General features: G+C 45.3%; 1 protein-coding gene across 3 annotated transcripts in view; it reads right to left on the bottom strand.

Annotated features, from left to right (window-relative positions):
* LOC121580672 (cAMP-specific 3',5'-cyclic phosphodiesterase 4B) overlaps positions 1–21,733 on the bottom strand; it is a 112,289-nt gene that overhangs the window by 5,772 nt on the left and 84,784 nt on the right. For 2 of the 3 annotated variants that reach the window (XM_041895650.1, XM_041895651.1), the window contains exons 9-12: positions 6,380–6,473; positions 1,154–1,359; positions 805–903; positions 113–277 (exon numbers count right to left, since the gene is read on the bottom strand). In XM_041895650.1, coding sequence (XP_041751584.1) covers positions 113–277; positions 805–903; positions 1,154–1,359; positions 6,380–6,473 — 564 coding nt within the window. Of the gene's footprint in view, positions 1–112; positions 278–804; positions 904–1,153; positions 1,360–6,379; positions 6,474–14,735; positions 15,011–21,733 lie in introns of those variants that run through there. The other variant, XM_041895653.1, reaches the window with a different exon arrangement.

Raw genomic sequence — 21,733 nt, 5'->3', positions numbered from 1 at the left:
GCGAGAAGACACAAGAAAACAGAGAAGAGAGATCCAGAGTAGAGAGAAGACACAAGAAAACAGATAGGAGAAAACAGCACTATCATAGGTCGAGCTGGGTCAGGTGACTTACATCCAGAGCGGGTGTAGAGAGCAAGATGTGTGTGGACTGGGCCACGTCTGCAGCGTGGAGGCTGTTGTGGTATTCTACGTCTGAGTGGTAGTGGGCCTCCAGGGTCATCATGAAGGTCACGAAGGTGTCCGCAGGGATTTTAAACATCTTCATCAGGTCTCGCTCCTGCACGGGACACACATGGGACATGTAACCCACAGCTTGAGTAAAACATCAACCTGATGGTCCTTTCAATTTGCTTAAACTTAAAATGACCGACTTTGGTTTCACTTGGACTTTGTCTTGTTTAAATTGCAATGGCATTGTCATAGCAAGATGTAGGCCAACTAATAAAGGCCATTACATTGTCATAGCAAGATGTAGGCCAACTAATAAAGAAGGCCATTACATTGTCAAAGCAAAGACTGTAAAGGAGTATGAATTGCTTGACTTGGCTGGCTGAGTAATTCATTGTCACAGTCCATTCATCCTCATGACTAGATGTTCATACTACAGTAGTGATCATTCAGCTACTGACCCAGAAGATGAGGACACATTAAGAAAACACAGAGAGCTGATATACACTGCTGTGTGCTGGCGACTCACCCCTGGTGTGTGTGTGTGTGTGTGTGTGTCTGCAGGAGAACCATTGCATTCTGACAGGAACGGAAGAGGAGGAAGAGGAGGAGGAAGAAGAGAGGAAGAACACTGACCTGGAAGATGGTGTACATGGTGCATGTGAGCGGGTGGTTGTGGGAGTGCTCGGCCACCCTGAAGATGTTCAAACCCCACTTGTTGATGTCCTCAAGGTCCTGAGAGAGAGATTAACATTTTCAATTCATGAATCAAAAAGTGCCATTTATTTTAAAATCAGTCTTTAATCTGAATTTCCCTTCATTTCCTAAATTGAATTAAAATAGAATAGACCTCCTCTGGGGTTTTATTAACTGAGGTGAAACATTTTGCATGTTGCAGAGAGAAATGGAATGAATAGAGATGACATGATTCCCTATTCTATATGGGACTCATATGGTGTTTATTAGTACAGACTCCCCCCAGTACCTTAGACAGCAGGTCCTCCTGGTCCGTCTTGACTCCAAAGCGGCTGACGCTGCTGCCTTGGAGCCCAGCGGTGTGGCTGAGCTTCCGGACCCCGCTGATCTGGGTCAAGGTCCCCTGACCCTCCTGCTGGGTCTGGTGATGGGGTCTCTTCTTTCGCTCTCTGGTCTTGGCCATGGGGCACGGTAACTCCAACTCATTCTGCTTGTCTGCAGGGATGTAGGGAGGAAGATTCAATTACTGCACCGTCACATGAAAATACAGTCTCGCAAACAACAATGGTGTGACAATGGTGATGTCATGATCGCAAAGCATAACATTTATATTGATATGTACATTTATAAAGCACAATGTATGTGCGTATTGACATCTACCTCGATATGGCACATCAATGTATTATTTAAATACCAACAACAGACTTGAGAGGGATGCTACAGATGTAGGATCTCCATTTGACCAGTTTCTCACAGCAGGAAAATAATCCTGCTACAACAGGATATTTGAATTATTGTGTGGATTATAATGAATGGACATGTAGGGGTTGATACATTTTTAATTGGATATTATAGACTTTGGAAGCCTTTTTAAACCTTGAATACACTACAAGTTAGCATTATCTGCTGTGCAGGACATTTCCTTCAACAGCAGGGTGATCAAATTAAGATCCAACATCTGTATGACTATGTATAAGTGGTCTGTACTAGTTTCCTTGCAGAGAGGCATTTCATTTGTCACACCCCTGACCAGACCATTCATTCTTCCTTCCGATCTACTGATAGTCATTCAATTAGCATGGTAATAGGTTACACTCTCTCTCTCTCTCTCTCTCTCTCTCTCTCAAACAATCAATCCCTTTCTCTAGCTCTCTCGCATCTCTGTCACTCTCCTTTTCCCTTCTCTGTTCTTCTCCAGGAAAAATCCACAAGCAAATAGCCAACAAGTAGCAAATACTTGATCAATGACTTATGATGTAGAAATAACGTGTTGCAAATCAGCTATTGAGAAATTCCTGGAACTTTCCATAATATTTAATGGGGCATCAATTCCAAGTAGAGTAGTGAAATAATACTGTTGTGGATAAATAAAAGTGAATGAATACTGTTGTGGATAAATAAAAGAAAAGTGATTGAATACTGTTGTGGATAAATAAAAGAGAAGTGATTGAATACTGTTGTGGATAAATAAAAGCCTTTTTTCCAAACCATAACAATCCGTAGAAATGTGTCATATTAAGCAGAATTGTTTGGAGGAGGGGCTGGGCTGTATGCGGGTGGCGGTGAAGTGACCTCTCTTGAGGCGCTACATGTGAGCAACACGTGGTGTGTGCGGCTGACCGCGTGTGTGTTGCTTCACACACTGCTCTATTCTATATGAGGCGTAGAGATGATTTGCCTCGACCTGACAGGTGCAAGCAGCAATGCAGAACACAAAACAATTTTGCCTCAAATCACTATCCATTCTTTTCTCTCTCACGTTCTCCCTCATTTGATTGATTGATTATATTTGCCAGTTAAAAAAAAAACATATACACACACAGTACATATATTCTTTTAAAGTGACAGGGATAGTCAGTGACTTATTTCCATTGTGGTCCCTAAAGTGCAACAACATTACATAGATACAGACATGAAATAGATACAGACATTAAATAGATCCAGACATACACTGAACAAAAATATAAACGCAACAATTTCAAAGATTTTACTAAGTTATAGTTCATATAACATGGCATGGGTCCTCAGATCCTCAAAAGGTTCTACAGCTGCACCATCGAGCGCATCCTGACTGGTTGCATCACCGCCTGGTATGGCACTGCTCGGCCTCCGACCGCAGGGCACTACAGAGAGTAGTGCGTACGGCCCAGTATATCACTGGGGCCAAGCTTCCTGCCATCCAGGACCTCTATACCAGGCGGTGTCAGAGGAAGGCCCTAAAAATTGCCAAAGACTCCAGCCACCCTAGTCATAGACTGTTCTCTCTGCTACCGCACGGCAAGTGGTACCGGAGCGCCAAGTCTAGGTCCAAAAGGCTTCTTAATAGCCTCTACCCCCAAGCCATAAGACTCCTGAACAGCTAATCAAATGGCTACCCGGACTATTTGCATTGTCCCCACCACACCACCCCCTCTTTTTACGCTGCTGCTAATCTCTGTTTATTATCTATGCACAGTCACTTTACCTCTACCCACATGTACATATTACCTCAATTACATTGACTAACCTGTGCCCCAGCACATTGACTCTGTACCGGTACCCCCTGTATATAGCTTCGCTACTGTTATTTTACTGCTGCTCTTTAATTATTTGTTATTTTTCTATTTTTCTATTATTTTTATTTAACACTTATTTTTCTTAAAACTGCATTGTTGGTTAAGGGCTTGTAAGTAAGCATTTCACTGTAAGGTCTACACCTGTTGTATTCGGCGCATGTGATTTATAAGGAAATCAGTCAATTTAAATAAATAAATTAGGCCCTAATCTATGGATTTCAAATGACTGGGAATACAGATATGCATCTGTTGGTCACAGATACCTTAAAAATAAAGTAGGGGCGTGGATCAGAAAACCAGTCAGTATCTGGTGTGACCACCATTTGTCTCATGCGGCGCGACACATCTCCTTCGCATAGAGTTGATCAGGCTGTTGATTGTGGCCAAGTCAATCCAGAGCATCCCAAACATGCTCAATGGGTGCTGTGTCTGGTGAGTATGCAGGCCATGGAAGAACTGGGACATTTTCATTTCCAGGAACTGTGTACAGATCCTTGCGACATGGGGCCATGCATTATCATGCTGAAACATCAGGTGATGGCGGCGGATGAATGGCACGACAATGGGCCTCAGGATCTCGTCACGGTATCTCTGTGCATTCAAATTGCCATCGATAAATGCAATTGTGTTTGTTGTCCGTAGCTTATGCCTGCCCATACCATAACCCTACCGCCACCATGGGGCACTCTGTTCACATGCCATCTGCCCGGTACAGTTGAAACCGGGATTCATCCGTGAAGAGCACACTTCTCCAGCGTGCCAGTGGCCATCGAAGGTGAGCATTTTCCCACTGAAGTCAGTTATGACACCAAACTGAAGTCAGGTCAAGAACCTGGTGAGAACGACAAGCACGCAGATGAGCTTCCCTGAGACCGTTTCTGACAGTTTGTGTAGAAATGTTTCGGTTGTGCAAACCCACTGTTTCATCAGCTGTCTGGGTGGCTGGTCTCAGACGATCCCGTAGGTAAAGAAGTCGGATGTGGAGGTCCTGGGCTGGCGTGGTTACACGTGGTCTGCGGTTGTGAGGCCGGTTGGACGTACTGCCAAATTCTCTAAAATGACGTTGGAGGCGGCTTACGGTAGAGAAATGAACATTAAATTATCTGTCAACAGCTCTGGTGGACCTTCCTGCAGTCAGTATGCCAATTGCACACTCCCTCAAAACTTCAGACATCTGTGGCATTGTGTTGTGTGACAAAACTGCACATTTTATAGTGGCCTTTTATTGTCCCCAGCACAAGGTGCACCTGTGTAATGATCATGCGGTTTAATCAGCTTCTTGATATGCCACACCTGTCAGCTGGATGGATTATCTTGGCAAAGGAGAAATGCTCACTAACAGGGATGTAAACTAATTTGTGCACAAAACTTGAGAGAAATAAGCTTTTTGTGTCTATGGAAACATTTCAGGAATACTTCAGCTCATGAAAGATGGGACCAACACTTTACATGTTGTGTTTATATTTTTGTTCAGTATAGATAAAGACATATAAATTGTTCTATTGTTCAATCATCAGCTAGACATTCTTTATTAAATTAAGTTATGGTCAGTATAGCTTTAAGCTATTGTGGTCCTCTGTAGCTCAATTGGTAGAGCATGGCGCTGGTAACGCCAGGGTAGTGGGTTTGATCCCCGGGACCACCCATACACAAAAAATGTATGCACACATGACTGTAAGTCGCTTTGGATAAAAGCGTCTGCTAAATGGCATATTATTATTATTAATATTATTATTTGTTCCACTCAACAGCGCCAGTATATAAAAAAGTGATCTTATCAGATACTCTTAAATGTAGAGTTTCTGGCTCTGGTGTTGTATTGGTGGACATCTGTAATAAAATATAACTGGACCTGGTACCTTTCCGCTTCCCTATATTAGCGACTGGAACCAGCTGCAAAAAAATACTCAAACTGGACAGTTTAATCTCCATCTCTTCATTCAAAGACTCAATCATGGACACTCTTACTGACAGTGGTGGCTGCTTCGCGTGATGTATTGTTGTCTCTACCTTCTTGCCCTTTGTGCTGTTGTCTGTGCCCAATAATGTTTGTACCATGTCTTGTGCTGCTACCATGTTTTGCTGCTGCCATGTTGTGTTGCTACCATGTTGTTTTCATGTTGTGTTGCTCCAATGTTGATGTCATGTGTTGTTGCTACCATGCTATGTTGTTGTCTTAGGTCTCTCTTTATGTAACTCTGTGTTGTTGTTTTTATCGCACTGCTTTGCTTTATCTTGGCCAAGTCGCAGTTGTAAATGAGAACTTGTTCTCAACTGGCTTACCTGGTTAAATAAAGGTAAAAATATCTCTTCATCAATGTCTTTCCTTCTCTTCCTCCTTTCCTCCCATCTACCATCTCTCTCTCGCTTTCTCTCCATTTGCTTTTTCATCTGTCAGAAAGATGGAGGCTTGTTTACAAGTGGGTGCACTGCGCAGTTTTCTCTGAGCAGTCGTTTCCTCTGAGCTGTGGAGAAGTGGTGCTGTCAGCTAGCGCTGGCTTATCGTCTGGGAGTTATGGAACGTGTTTCACCAGACGCATAACAAACACTCTTTCTCTCTCGTTCTCTTTGTCTCTCTGCATAACGACAGAGGGACGGAATCCCTCGGAAGGGTAGAAGGTCTCCCTCCCTCTCTTTCTCTCTCTCTGCAGTGAGACAGAGGGAACACACCAGCAGACTAGATCAGACTGGTTTGAAACTAGTGCAGAGCAACTCCACACTGGTACCCCATTCCGCAGCATCTCTTTCTCTCTCTCTGTCCCTCTATCCTTTTTCTCCTCCTGCGTAATCATGTATTCCTTGTTTCTCATTCTTTCTGTGTAAAAGCCAATAATACCCAAAACAGCACCATTCGGGCCAAGGAGGAACAGCACAATGTAATAAATGACATGGGTTATTTCGTTTCAAGTGTACTTGTACTGTATGTAAAAGTGACTGTGTGTGTGTGTGTGTTGACTTACCAAGGAAGGTGTTGGAGATGAACTCTGACACCTGGTTGCCGGAGCGACTCGTCTCCGACAGGTGTGTCAGCTCCCGGTTCAACATCCTCTTGAACTGTAGAGACACAAAATAACAACACCATGTTAGATCGCCATTAGATATCAAATCAAATCCATTTTTATTTGTCACATACACGTTTAGCAGATGTTATTGCGGATGTAGCGAAATGCTTGTAGACTCTGTATCTCAGTTGGTAGAGCATGGCGCTTGCAAATCCAGAATAGTGGGTTCGATTCCCGGGCCTACCCGTACGTAAAATGTATGCATGCATGACTAAGACACTTTGGTTAAAAGCGTTTGCTAAATGGCATATATTGCTATATTATTAGATAGACTGTTTGAAAACCAATAGGAAATGGCTGCCCCGGGGTAGTGGCATAAACTGTGTCCTCTTGAATTGGAGTAACAGAAAAGGACGACAACACCAGGTTAGATACACGACATGTAGACCAGTGTTTCATAAACTCGGTCCTTGGGACCCCAAGGGGTGCAAGTTTTTTTTCTGTTACTCAGTTCAATGTCTTGTTGGTCAACACCAGCGTGTGTAGACCAACTCAGTCCTCAGTCCAAGCTTTGATTATTTGAATCAGCTGTGTAGCGCTAGGGCAAAACCCAAAACGTGCACCCCTTGGGGTCCCGAGGACCGAGTTTGGGAAACGCTGATGTAGACCAACAAGACATTTAACTGAGTAACAGAAATTGACAGGACAACTTTTAGCTGTATATAAAGAATGTCTAATGCACATAGACCAGCAAGATATCGAACAGGGGAAACACAAAATTACACCACACCGCATTAGGTATACTCCATGGAGACCAACAGGAAATTGCTGTCCCAGGGTAGCATAAATAGTTTCCTGGGACTTTCCGTTGACGTGGAGTATTGGACCCCAAGGGAATAGGCTTGTTTGTTTGATACCATATAAGGATTTGGTGTCTCCTTATAGGGTATATGCTTTATGACAGACCTGGTTTGAGATATTTGGTTTAAGAAATCTACAATTTCTAGATAAATATTTACAGCATAGGGTCAAATTCAACCAAACTACTGCAGTAGCTTTTCAACCAAACTTTGATTCAGTTCAGATCATCCTGGCATGCAATACATGCTGGCATACAATGAAAGCAGCAGACAGCTATGGGCTCAACACACCTTGATGTAACCCCAGTCCCCAACACACCTTGATCTAATCCCAGTCCCCAACACACCTTGATCTAATCCCAGTCCCCAACACACCTTGATCTAATCCCAGTCCCCAACACACCTTGATCTAATCCCAGTCCCCAACACACCTTGATGTATCCCCAGTCCCCAACACACCTTGATCTAACGCCAGTCCCCAACACACCTTGATGTACCCCCAGTCCCCAACACACCTTGATGTATCCCAGTCCCCAACACACCTTGATGTACCCCCAGTCCCCAACACACCTTGATCTAATCCCAGTCCCCAACACACCTTGATGTATCCCCAGTCCCCAACACACCTTGATGTACCCCCAGTCCCCAACACACCTTGATGTACCCCCAGTCCCCAACATACCTTGATGTATCCCCAGTCCCCAACACACCTTGATGTACCCCCAGTCCCCAACACACCTTGATGTACCCCAGTCCCCAACATACCTTGATGTATCCCCAGTCCCCAACATACCTTGATGTACCCCAGTCCCCAACACACCTTGATGTACCCCAGTCCCTAACACACCTTGATGTACCCCCAGTCCCTAACACACCTTGATGTACCCCCAGTCCCCAACACAGCTTGATGTATCCCCAGTCCCCAACACACCTTGATGTACCCCAGTCCCTAACACACCCTGATGTATCCCAGTCCCCAACACACCTTGATGTATCCCCAGGAGACACAGAGCATGGTGTTGGCTTCAGGCATGGTGCTGTACTTGGCTGTTGTATGGCTGTCTTTCTGAATAGACTAAACCAAGGCTGTCTTTACTCAACAACCAACAGCCCTGCCTTCATTTCTTCTCTCTCTTCGTATCTTGGTCTTTTAGCCTCTTTGATGGCTCTTCACGAAGACACAGGTGACAGATCAATGATAATCCCCTCCAAGACGAGCGCCTAGACCCCCCTCCGAGCGCTCTTCATCATTTCTGCAATCTCCCAGTGATATCTCCTCAGTCACAACGGCTAGTTTGATAGTGACTGTATTTCAATTAGTGATAGACGGTCTTCTCCTGAACAGCAGTATGTAGGTACGTCAGTAGGTAAGAAGCTTGCAGCAATGTAGGTAAAGGTACAGTAACTGGATCTCTTAGGTACTGTAGGTACGCCCCTTTAACCAAGATATCTCTGTCTATCTCTATGCAGGCAGATGAAGTGAAAGACAAATGGCAGTCAAAGAGGAGATACCAGTGATATATCTCTATGACATCTCTGTCCATTCCAGAGGGCCAATGGTAGTGGGTGGCAGAGAAGATTCAAGTGCTATATCCATCCATCCATCCATCCTCTGTGAGACTGAGATGAGGCAGAGATGCTTAGTGGCTTGAAGGAGGGGTGGAAGAGGAGGACAGGGGTTCCAGTGGTGGCGAGGGATCCCCAGTGTCTGGCTTGAACTGGCTGGCTGGTGGAGGCTGCCTCCTACTCTCTCACGCTCTCTTTCACCCTCCTCCCTCTACCCCCCTCGCTCTCTCTTAAGCCCTCGCTCTCACACCCCTCCTCTCTCCCACCCCCTCCTCTCTCTCTCTCACCCCCTCCTCTCTCTCTCTCACCCCCTCCTCTCTCTCACCCCCTCCTCTCTCTCTCTCACCCCCCTCCTCTCTCTCACCCCCTCCTCTCTCTCTCTCACCCCCTCCTCTCTCTCTCTCACCCCCTCCTCTCTCTCTCACCCCCTCCTCTCTCTCTCACCCCCTCCTCTCTCTCACCCCCCTCCTCTCTCTCTCTCACCCCCCTCCTCTCTCTCACCCCCCTCCTCTCTCTCACCCCCCTCCTCTCTCTCTCTCACCCCCTCCTCTCTCTCTCTCACCCCCTCCTCTCTCTCACCCCCTCCTCTCTCTCACCCCCTCCTCTCTCTCTCTCACCCCCCTCCTCTCTCTCTCACCCCCTCCTCTCTCTCTCACCCCCCTCCTCTCTCTCTCACCCCCTCCTCTCTCTCTCACCCCCTCCTCTCTCTCACCCACTCCTCCCTCACACCCCCTCCTCTCCCTTTCTCTTTCCCTCTCTCCTCTCACTTTAGTCCCCAACAGCCACACACACTGCAGACATCAACATGGAGATTACACCCCCCCCAACCCAGTAATGCAGAGCAAATCCAGAGTTTGCAATGCACTGAGTTTGCTGCAGCCCTCCTATCTACCACAGTCTTAATTTGTCTTAATATGTCTAGCGCCATCAATGTTTACTGTTATAATCCATTGAGAAGTATGGGGTGTTGTTAATGGAGTTACCAGACCAGATGTTTTTCACTACAAACACTGCAACACAAGGAGAGAAAGACAGTGAGAGGGAAAGGGAGGGGTGGGTAGAGGGAGAAAACACAGGACTACCAAATCTGCAACAACCAATTACACCACAACCTGAACGCCATGGCAACAGAATCACGTGCACTTCACAGGCGCTCTCACGGAGGTATCCCCTCTAAACGCATCACGCACGCACACACATACACACACACACACACACTGCAGCGCATTCATTACTCAGCTGAGTGAAGGGATGCAGCTGCGCATCGTCTTGACTCCAGCCTGCAGGTCCTCTAGCCACTACAGGTCCTCTAGCCACTACAGGTCCTCTAGCCACTACAGGTCCTCTAGCCACTGCAGGTCCTCTAGCCACTGCAGGTCCTCTAGCCACTACAGGTCCTCTAGCCACTACAGGTCCTCTAGCCACTACAGGTCCTCTAGCCACTACAGGTCCTCTAGCCACTGCAGGTCCTCTAGCCACTACAGGTCCTCTAGCCACTACAGGTCCTCTAGCCACTACAGGTCCTCTAGCCACTACAGGTCCTCTAGCCACTACAGGTCCTCTAGCCACTACAGGTCCTCTAGCCACTGCAGGTCCTCTAGCCACTACAGGTCCTCTAGCCACTGCAGGTCCTCTAGCCACTGCAGGTCCTCTAGCCACTACAGGTCCTCTAGCCACTACAGGTCCTCTAGCCACTACAGGTCCTCTAGCCACTACAGGTCCTCTAGCCACTACAGGTCCTCTAGCCACTACAGGTCCTCTAGCCACTACAGGTCCTCTAGCCACTACAGGTCCTCTAGCCACTACAGGTCCTCTAGCCACTGCAGGTCCTCTAGCCACTGCAGGTCCTCTAGCCACTACAGGTCCTCTAGCCACAGGCACTGCATCATCTCAATGGCGATATTTGTGTCTGTATACGTGTGTCTGTATATTTGTGTCTGTATACGTGTGTCTGTATACGTGTGTCTGTATACGTGTGTCTGTATATTTGTGTCTGTATACGTGTGTCTGTATACGTGTGTCTGTATATTTGTGTCTGTATACGTGTGTCTGTATACGTGTGTCTGTATATTTGTGTCTGTATACGTGTGTCTGTATACGTGTGTCTGTATACGTGTGTCTGTATATTTGTGTCTGTATACGTGTGTCTGTATACGTGTGTCTGTATATTTGTGTCTGTATACGTGTGTCTGTATACGTGTGTCTGTATATTTGTGTCTGTATACGTGTGTCTGTATACGTGTGTCTGTATATTTGTGTCTGTATACGTGTGTCTGTATACGTGTGTCTGTATATTTGTGTCTGTATACGTGTGTCTGTATATTTGTGTCTGTATACGTGTGTCTGTATACGTGTGTCTGTATATTTGTGTCTGTATACGTGTGTCTGTATACGTGTGTCTGTATATTTGTGTCTGTATACGTGTGTCTGTATACGTGTGTCTGTATATTTGTGTCTGTATACATGTGTCTGTATATTTGTGTCTGTATATGTGTGTCTGTATACGTGTGTCTGTATACGTGTGTCTGTATATGTGTGTCTGTATACGTGTGTCTGTATATTTGTGTCTGTATACGTGTGTCTGTATATTTGTGTCTGTATATGTGTGTCTGTATACGTGTGTCTGTATACGTGTGTCTGTATATGTGTGTCTGTATACGTGTGTCTGTATATTTGTGTCTGTATACGTGTGTCTGTATATTTGTGTCTGTATATGTGTGTCTGTATACGTGTGTCTGTATACGTGTGTCTGTATACGTGTGTCTGTATACGTGTGTCTGTATACGTGTGTCTGTATATTTGTGTCTGTATACGTGTGTCTGTATATTTGTGTCTGTATATGTGTGTCTGTATACGTGTGTCTGTATACGTGTGTCTGTATATGTGTGTCTGTATACGTGTGTCTGTATATTTGTGTCTGTATACGTGTGTCTGTATATTTGTGTCTGTATATGTGTGTCTGTATACGTGTGTCTGTATACGTGTGTCTGTATACGTGTGTCTGTATACGTGTGTCTGTATACATGTGTCTGTATATTTGTGTCTGTATACGTGTGTCTGTATATTTGTGTCTGTATATGTGTGTCTGTATACGTGTGTCTGTATACGTGTGTCTGTATATGTGTGTCTGTATACGTGTGTCTGTATACGTGTGTCTGTATATTTGTGTCTGTATACGTGTGTCTGTATATTTGTGTCTGTATATGTGTGTCTGTATACGTGTGTCTGTATACGTGTGTCTGTATATGTGTGTCTGTATACGTGTGTCTGTATACGTGTGTCTGTATATTTGTGTCTGTATACGTGTGTCTGTATATTTGTGTCTGTATACGTGTGTCTGTATACGTGTGTCTGTATACGTGTGTCTGTATATTTGTGTCTGTATACGTGTGTCTGTATACGTGTGTCTGTATATTTGTGTCTGTATACGTGTGTCTGTATATTTGTGTCTGTATACGTGTGTCTGTATACGTGTGTCTGTATATTTGTGTCTGTATACGTGTGTCTGTATACGTGTGTCTGTATATTTGTGTCTGTATATTTGTGTCTGTATATGTGTGTCTGTATACGTGTGTCTGTATACGTGTGTCTGTATATGTGTGTCTGTATACGTGTGTCTGTATATTTGTGTCTGTATACGTGTGTCTGTATACGTGTGTCTGTATACGTGTGTCTGTATACGTGTGTCTGTATATGTGTGTCTGTATACGTGTGTCTGTATATTTGTGTCTGTATACGTGTGTCTGTATACGTGTGTCTGTATACGTGTGTCTGTATACGTGTGTCTGTATACGTGTGTCTGTATACGTGTGTCTGTATATTTGTGTCTGTATACGTGTGTCTGTATATGTGTGTCTGTATATTTGTGTCTGTATACGTGTGTCTGTATACGTGTGTCTGTATATTTGTGTCTGTATATTTGTGTCTGTATACGTGTGTCTGTATACGTGTGTCTGTATACGTGTGTCTGTATACGTGTGTCTGTATACGTGTGTCTGTATACGTGTGTCTGTATACGTGTGTCTGTATACGTGTGTCTGTATACGTGTGTCTGTATACGTGTGTCTGTATATTTGTGTCTGTATATTTGTGTCTGTATACGTGTGTCTGTATATTTGTGTCTGTATATTTGTGTCTGTATATTTGTGTCTGTATATTTGTGTCTGTATATTTGTGTCTGTATACGTGTGTCTGTATACGTGTGTCTGTATACGTGTGTCTGTATATTTGTGTCTGTATATTTGTGTCTGTATATTTGTGTCTGTATATTTGTGTCTGTATATTTGTGTCTGTATACGTGTGTCTGTATACGTGTGTCTGTATACGTGTGTCTTCTCTGTGTGTGTTATCTTTATACGTTTATTTCAAATGGCTTTACTTCATTTCAATCCAAATATGAAAAGTAATATGGTAATCTGAGAAATATCCAATCAAATATCCTGCAGCTAATTTACAGAATATTTACAGAATTTAAAGGTTGTTGTTGTTTCTAGCAAAAACGTTTTTAAAAAGCGCACCCCTTTTAGCATTGAACGGCCGTCATACCGAAAGAACAGACCTGTCTGTTATCTCCCCTCGACTGTAACCTGAACACAGCTTTCAAAGTGCAAAAAAAAGCAGCCCGTCCGCGTCTCATAAATCAACACTTTGGCCTCACTCAATTCTACAAACCCAACTGCCAGATACAGTGTATCAATCCAAAGAAACCCCATGAAACTTCCCCAACTGGAAACTTCGAAATCCTACACGGATATTCCGTTCAAGCGGATTTGTAATTAATTATTTACGGAAGGCATCGAGGTACTGCATCGTGACCTCTGTGACCTATGTCTTCTGTGTTTCCCCCCGTAGTCATATAGACGTATGCAGGCACCATACGGTAGTCATACTGACATCCGTGTACTATGCGTCGAGGCAGGACGACAGGAACATGAGTGTGTTCGGTAGGACACACTACTCAACGTGCGCCATCACTCACACATCCTGTTGTGTTGGACTGGGGGAAACACACTCTTGTGACACACACTCGAAACAAAACGTTGTTGTTTGGAGCTTCCGAAATTGAGTGTACATTTGTGCGGTGAATGAGTTCTGAATAGTACCCCAGTGTTATGTGAACATACTGTATATGTCATAACACTGAATACTCCACAAGTGCATTATTCAAAGTATTCACAGTAGGCAGTGATAAGTTGTGTGCCACTGCAGGCTATAAAAAAAAACTCAGAGCTTTTAACAGGCTCATTGTTGCAATAATGTCAATGTATTCTTTTTAGATAACCCCTACATTATGTTGTCTGCATGAACGCATATTGATAGTTTCCCCCTTACATTGTAGGCTATTGCACTTTGAGCGTCTGCAAAAGCGCTATAAACATCCAAATCAATTACTTGTCTAATTATCAACTGGTGAACACATTTTTCCAAGTTTGAAACACAATATCAGATGATGTTCCTACTGACCCTGGTTGTGTGACTGACTGACCCTAATCTCTAGAATAAAGACACAAAATAGGAAACGCAGAAACTAAATCCCTGGACGTAGCCTAATCCCAAACCACTGACAAGTTATTTGGTGTTTAATAGAAGATATAATCTCTTATTATGCAATTTATTACAATATTATCCATGAATATAAAAATCCAAGCCAACAGACAAACTATTGTACTTGAATGGACTTCAAAAGACCAACGTTTAAAGTGAAGTGAACGTTTTTAGTAAATTAATTAAAATGCCAGCGCAAGTATATGACCCACATCCATTCATACCATCTGACTATGCACAAGTCCCTACATTCGGACAAGTTGTTTTAAGTAAAGCCCTTTCCTCATTCAACTGGAATGAGAGTAGAGACTCACTCTAGCAAAACAAGTTGTGCACAAACTCACCTGTTTCCAGTGCGTGAGCATCCCAAAAGTTTTCTCCTTCGTCTCAGAACAGCATAACCCCATTCTTGCAAAGGCAATGCCACACGTACGATATAAACTTTCCCAAACTTCTCTCAAATATGTGAGCGTGTCTCTGTTTATCTGTCCGTGTCTGCTTCCTCTCTGTATTCAAATCTATTCTCTTCTGGCGATAGTCAGGAAACGCAAAGCGATAAAACCTGACTGACTGGCTGGGTGGCTGACTGACTGACTGACTGACTGGCTGGCTGGCTGGGTGGCTGACTAACTGGCCGGCCCACACAGAGACTAAGCTAAACAAGTCCTCACTCAATCATAATGTAGCCCCATGCCTGTTGCCACCCCTCCCTCCCTCTTCCTCCTTTGGTGATCATTTCCTGGTAAGACCTCAGCCTCCTGACAATGCCTCTGGCACTGGTCCACAGACACACCACACCTACCTAGACTCACCACACCACACCTACCTAGACTCAACACACCACACCACACCTACCTAGACTCAACACACCACACCACACCTACCTAGACTCACCACACCACACCTACCTAGACTCACCACACCACACCTACCTAGACTCACCACACCACACCTACCTAGACTCAACACACCACACCTACCTAGACTCAACACACCACACCTACCTAGACTCAACACACCACACCTACCTAGACTCAACACACCACACCTACCTAGACTCACCACACCACACCTACCTAGACTCACCACACCACACCTACCTAGACTCAACACACCACACCTACCTAGACTCAACACACCACACCTACCTAGACTCAACACACCACACCTACCTAGACTCACCACACCACACCACACCTACCTAGACTCACCACACCACACCTACCTAGACTCACCACACCACACCTACCTAGACTCAACACACCACACCTACCTAGACTCACCACACCACACCACACCTACCTAGACTCACCACACCACACCACACCTACCTAGACTCACCACACCACACCTACCTAGACTCAACACACCACACCTACCTAGACTCAACACACCACACCTACTTAGACTCACCACACCACACCACACCTACCTAGACTCAACACACCTACCTAGACTCACCACACCACACCTACCTAGACTCACCACACCACACCTACCTAGACTCAACACACCACACCTACCTAGACTCACCACACCACACCTACCTAGACTCACCACACCACACCACACCTACCTAGACTCAACACACCACACCTACCTACCTAGACTCAACACACCACACCACACCTAGACTCAACACATAGACCTGTAATGTAGGTAAAGTCCCTCATTACAGAATACCTACTGATGCACTGTATTGTAGACTATTAGGGAGGTAAGTGAAACATAAAAGATTACATTTTGTGTACATTTTGCAAGGTCCCATCCAGGGCTCACTTGAAAAAGAGATAATCACTCGCAGTGTGACGTCCCTGGTTAAATAAAATATATACTTCGCCTCATTTTCCTTTCTATATGCATTGAGGTTTCGTTTTAAAGCAAAGATATGGAGCTTTATACTTTCAACGTTAGAGAAAAGATGCCATGAATGTACACCATATATGCAAATGTATGTGGACTGTATGTGTATGTGCTGACAGGTGTATAAAATCGAGCACACAGTCATGCAATCTTCATAGACAAACACTGGCAGTAGAATGGCCTTACTGAAGAGCTCAGTGACTTTCAACTTGGCACAGTTATAGGATGTCTCCTTCCCAGTTCCTCAAGTTTCTGCCCTGCTAGAGCTGCCCCGGTCAACTGCAAGTGCTGTTTTTGTGAAGTGGAAACGTCTAGGAGCAACAACGGCTCAGCCGTGAAATGACATCTCACAGAACGGGAGCGCCGAGTGCTGAAGCGCATAAAAATCGTCTGTCCTCGGTTGCAACACTCACTACCGAGTTCCAAACTGTCTCTGGAAGCAACGTCAGCACAATAACTGTTTGTCGGGAGCTTCATGAAATGGGTTTCCATGGCCGAGCAGCTGCACACAAGCCTAAGATCACCATGAGCAATGCTAAGCGTCGACTGGAGTGGTATAAAGCTCGTCGCCATTGGACTCTGGAGCAGTGGAAACGCGTTCTCTGGAGTGATGAATCACGCTTCACCATCTGGCAGTCCGACGGACAAATCTGTGTTTGGTGGATGCCAGGAGAACGCTATCTGCCCCAATGCATAGTGCCAACTATAAAGTTTGGTGGAGAAGGAATACTTTTCTGGGGCTGTTTTTCATGGTTCGGGCTAGGCCCCTTAGTTCCAGTGAAGGGAAAACTTAACGCTACAGCATACAATGACATTCTAGACGATTCTGTGCTTCCAACTTTGTGGCAACAGTTTGGGGAAGGCCCTTTCCTGTTTCAGCATGACAATGCCCCCATTCACAAAGCGAGGTCCATACAGAAATGGTTTGTAGAGATCGGTGTGGAAGAACTTGACTGGCCTGCACAGAGCCCTGACCTCAACCCCATCGAACTCCTTTGGGATGAATTGGAACGCCGACTGCGAGCCAGGCATAATCGCCCAACATCAGTGCCCGTCCTCACTAACGCTCGTGGCTGAATGGAAGCAAGTCCCCCGCAGCAATGTTCCAACATCTAGTGGAAAGCCTTCCCAGAAGAATGGAGGCTGTTATAGCAGCAAAGGGGGGACCAACTCCATATTAATGCCCATGGTTTTGGAATGAGATGTTCGACGAGCAGGTGTCCACATATTCTTGGTCATGTGGTGTATCTTTCCCTCTCTCGATCTGCTCATTCTCATCTCACAGTGAAACTGGATTTGAGGTTTGGTTGATTTAAAGCAAAGAGATACAACAGATTGCAACATTAGAGCACAATGCAATACTGACCCAAGCTGACAAAGCCGAATATGACCCGACCCAGTGAGAGTCCCTGTGCCCTAGGTTTGCAGGGTAACACACACACACACACACACACACACACACACACACACGTGCGTGCGCGCACAGCAGCCTTAAGAAGGCACTCAATGCCACATTTGTTTGCCCCAAACATACGTTTCCTGCATGTGGGAAATTGTGTCTAGTAAGAAAATCGAATAAAAAAATCAATGCCACCATTTAATAAATAAAAAAAGGATGTTGTTTTGGATACATCTTGATGGTCCGAGAAGCAGTTTGTAGATACAAAGTCAATTTCTGTGCAGGCACAAAAAAGTTAAAGGGCTTACAACTATAGATAAAGAAGTCTCATTAGTACAAGTACTAGTCAATCACTATCATTATCAAATTGTCATTTAACAACCATTACCATCCCTCAACCCACTGACTCATAAACCTGCACATCTGTGTCAATAATTCAGTCATTTGGTTCTAAAGACCGAAGCAAGTGGAATGACCACACATGAGTTAAAGTTTCCTACCGGCACTTGGATGGCTCCACTAGCCTGCAAAGCCACTCTCGCTAACTGGATTCAGATGGCTGTGTTTGTCTAAGGTCCAGAGCTAACCAGAGCTAACGTCAGTATGGACCTGTGGGGAACTTAATGACAGTAGAACAGCAGCTATAGGAGCAGTCATTGGAACCATGGAGTGGCCCAACAGGACTGTGTGGGCCAAGCCCCGGATACACCGGTGTCCTTGGAAACCTCCCCCTCCGGGGAAACGCCCTTCATAGGGTAATTAGTTCCACCCCGAAATCATTGGATTAGATAGGGTCACTCTTTCATTGGGGATGTAGGCCTGCACATTGCTCCTGTAGGGGCTCCTTACCATTGTAGTCTGGTGGCCTGGCCGGGAGAAGAGGAGGGAGAGGGAGGGAGAAGGGGAGGGAGAAGGAGAAGGAGAAGAGGAGGGAGAAGGAGAAGAGGCGGGAGAAGGAGAAGGAGAAGAGGAGGGAGAAGGAGAAGAGGAGGGAGAGGGAGGAAGAAGGAGAAGGAGAAGACGAGGGGGAAGAGGAGGGAGAGGGAGAAGAGGAGGGAGAAGGAGAAGAGGAGGGGAAGGAGAAGAGGAGGGAGAGGGAGGGAGGAAGAAGGAGAAGGAGAAGAGGAGGGAGAGGGAGAAGAGAAGGGAGAGGGAGAAGAGGAGGGAGAAGGAGAAGGAGAAGAGGAGGGAGAAGGAGAAGAGGAGGGAGAGGGAGGGAGGAAGAAGGAGAAGGAGAAGAGGAGGGAGAGGGAGAAGAGGAGGGATAGGGAGAAGAGGAGGGAGAGGGAGAAGGAGAAGAGGAGGGAGAAGGAGAAGGAGAAGAGGAGGGAGAAGGAGAAGAGTAGGGAGAGGGTGGAAGAAGGAGAAGGAGAAGAGGAGGGAGAAGAGGAGGGAGAAGAGGAGGGAGAAGAGGAGGGAGAGGGAAAAGAGGAGGGAGAGGGAGGAAGAAGGAGAAGGAGAAGAGGAGGGAGAGGGAGGAAGAAGGAGAAGGAGAAGAGAAGGGAGAGGGAGGAAGAAGGGGAAGGAGAAGAGGAGGGAGAGGGAGAAGAGGATGGAGAGGGAGAAGGAGAAGGAGAAGGAGGAGGGAGAGGGAGAAGGAGGAGGGAGAAGGAGGAGGGAGAAGGAGAGGGAGAAGAGGAGGAAGAGGGAGAAGAGGAGGGAGAGGCAGAAGGAGGAGGGAGAGGGAGATGGAGAAGAGGAGGGAGAGGCAGAAGGAGGAGGGAGAGGGAGATGGAGAAGAGGAGGGAGAGGCAGAAGGAGGAGGGAGAGGGAGAAGGGGAGGCTGTGTAGTGGTCAGGAAAAGAGAGACAGGAAACCTAGTCATGGTCACCTCTCTTCACGGTTAGGGTAGGCCCCCCCCACCTTCTGACTGCAGCTCCACTGTAATGCCACTGTTTGTAGGCCTCACAACCTGAATCCTTAGCGTACATTTTTGGTCGCCGTACGGTCTCCTCTCTGTTGGAGTTTGCAGTTCTACACTATACTAGAGTAGGCTAATTGGAAACAGTTTTGGAGGCGAGTTTCACGTCTTACAATGTAAAGTATTCTATTACCATATGGCTTACCAACACGGCAATCAACTGTAACAGCTAGCCTAGCACGCTACTGTCAAACCAGACTGAACTATCCTATGCTGACTTCATGATAGTTCAATCTAAAACTAGTTATAAAACCAGAGTTATACCAAGAAAGGTCAGGTTTTGGTCATGAATTCTGACAAAGGTTTTAGCCGTTGAATAATTTTTGGCTAAAATGAGCTATCCCAGACGCAAAGACGTCATCAGACAAAAAGACCTATGGCCTAGTGACGTCAACATTATAGAAATAGACACAGAATGTCACGCACAATGGGGACTCTATTATTTTATGCAGTGTTGCATGTACAGTGGGGAAAAAAAGTATTTAGTCAGCCACCAATTGTGCAAGTTCTCCCACTTAAAAAGATGAGAGAGGCCTGTAATTTTCATCATAGGTACACGTCAACTATGACAGACAAAATGAGGAAAAAAAATCCAGAAAATCACATTGTAGGATTTTTAATGAATTTATTTGCAAATTATGGTGGAAAATAAGTATTTGGTCAATAACAAAAGTTTCTCAATACTTTGTTATATACCCTTTGTTGGCAATGACACAGGTCAAACGTTTTCTGTAAGTCTTCACAAGGTTTTCACACACTGTTGCTGGTATTTTGGCCCATTCCTCCATGCAGATCTCCTCTAGAGCAGTGATGTTTTGGGGCTGTCGCTGGGCAACACGGACTTTCAACTCCCTCCAAAGATTTTCTATGGGGTTGAGATCTGGAGACTCCAGGACCTTGAAATGCTTCTTACGAAGCCACTCCTTCGTTGCCCGGGCGGTGTGTTTGGGATCATTGTCATGCTGAAAGACCCAGCCACGTTTCATCTTCAATGCCCTTGCTGATGGAAGGAGGTTTTCACTCAAAATCTCACGATACATGGCCCCATTCATTCTTTCCTTTACACGGATCAGTCGTCCTGGTCCCTTTGCAGAAAAACAGCCCCAAAGTATGATGTTTTCACTCCCATGCTTCACAGTAGGTATGGTGTTCTTTGGATGCAACTCAGCATTCTTTGTCCTCCAATCACGACGAGTTGAGTTTTTACCAAAAAGTTATATTTTGGTTTCATCTGACCATATGACATTCTCCCAATCCTCTTCTGGATGCACTCTAGCAAACTTCAGACGGGCCTGGACATGTACTGGCTTAAGCAGGGGGACACGTCTAGCACTGCAGGATTTGAGTCCCTGACGGCGTAGTGTGTTACTGATGGTAGGCTTTGTTACTTTGGTCCCAGCTCTCTGCAGGTCATTCACTAGGTCCCCCGTGTGGTTCTGGGATTTTTGCTCACCGTTCTTGTGATCATTTTGACCCCACGGGGTGAGATCTTGCGTGGAGCCCCAGATCGAGGGAGATTATCAGTGGTCTTGTATGTCTTCCATTTCCTAATAATTGCTCCCACAGTTGATTTCTTCAAACCAAGCTGCTTACCTATTGCAGATTCAGTCTTCCCAGCCTGGTGCAGGTCTACAATTTTGTTTCTGGTGTCCTTTGACAGCTCTTTGGTCTTGGCCATAGTGGAGTTTGGAGTGTGACTGTTTGAGGTTGTGGACAGGTGTCTTTTATACTGATAACAAGTTCAAACAGGTGCCATTAATACAGGTAACGAGTGGAGGACAGAGGAGCCTCTTAAAGAAGAAGTTACAGGTCTGTGAGAGCCAGAAATCTTGCTTGTTTGTAGGTGACCAAATACTTATTTTCCACCATAATTTGCAAATAAATTCATTAAAAATCCTACAATGTGATTTTCTGGATTTTTTTCCCTCAATTTGTCTGTCATAGTTGACGTGTACCTATGATGAAAATTACAGGCCTCGCTCATCTTTTTAAGTGGGAGAACTTGCACAATTGGTGGCTGACTAAATACTTTTTTTCCCCACTGTATAATGTGTGAATGACAGTCTTACGGAGAAAAGACAAATGGACATATTGGTATTCAGATAGGCGTCTTATTCAGCAAGAACAGTAGTCTATGGTCCTCTATGCAAACTCTCCAC

This window comes from Coregonus clupeaformis, chromosome 14 (assembly GCF_020615455.1).
Source record: "Coregonus clupeaformis isolate EN_2021a chromosome 14, ASM2061545v1, whole genome shotgun sequence".
NCBI lineage: Eukaryota > Metazoa > Chordata > Actinopteri > Salmoniformes > Salmonidae > Coregonus > Coregonus clupeaformis.
Note: the sequence above shows the minus strand (reverse complement) of the source record. Positions and strands in the feature narration are given on the sequence as shown.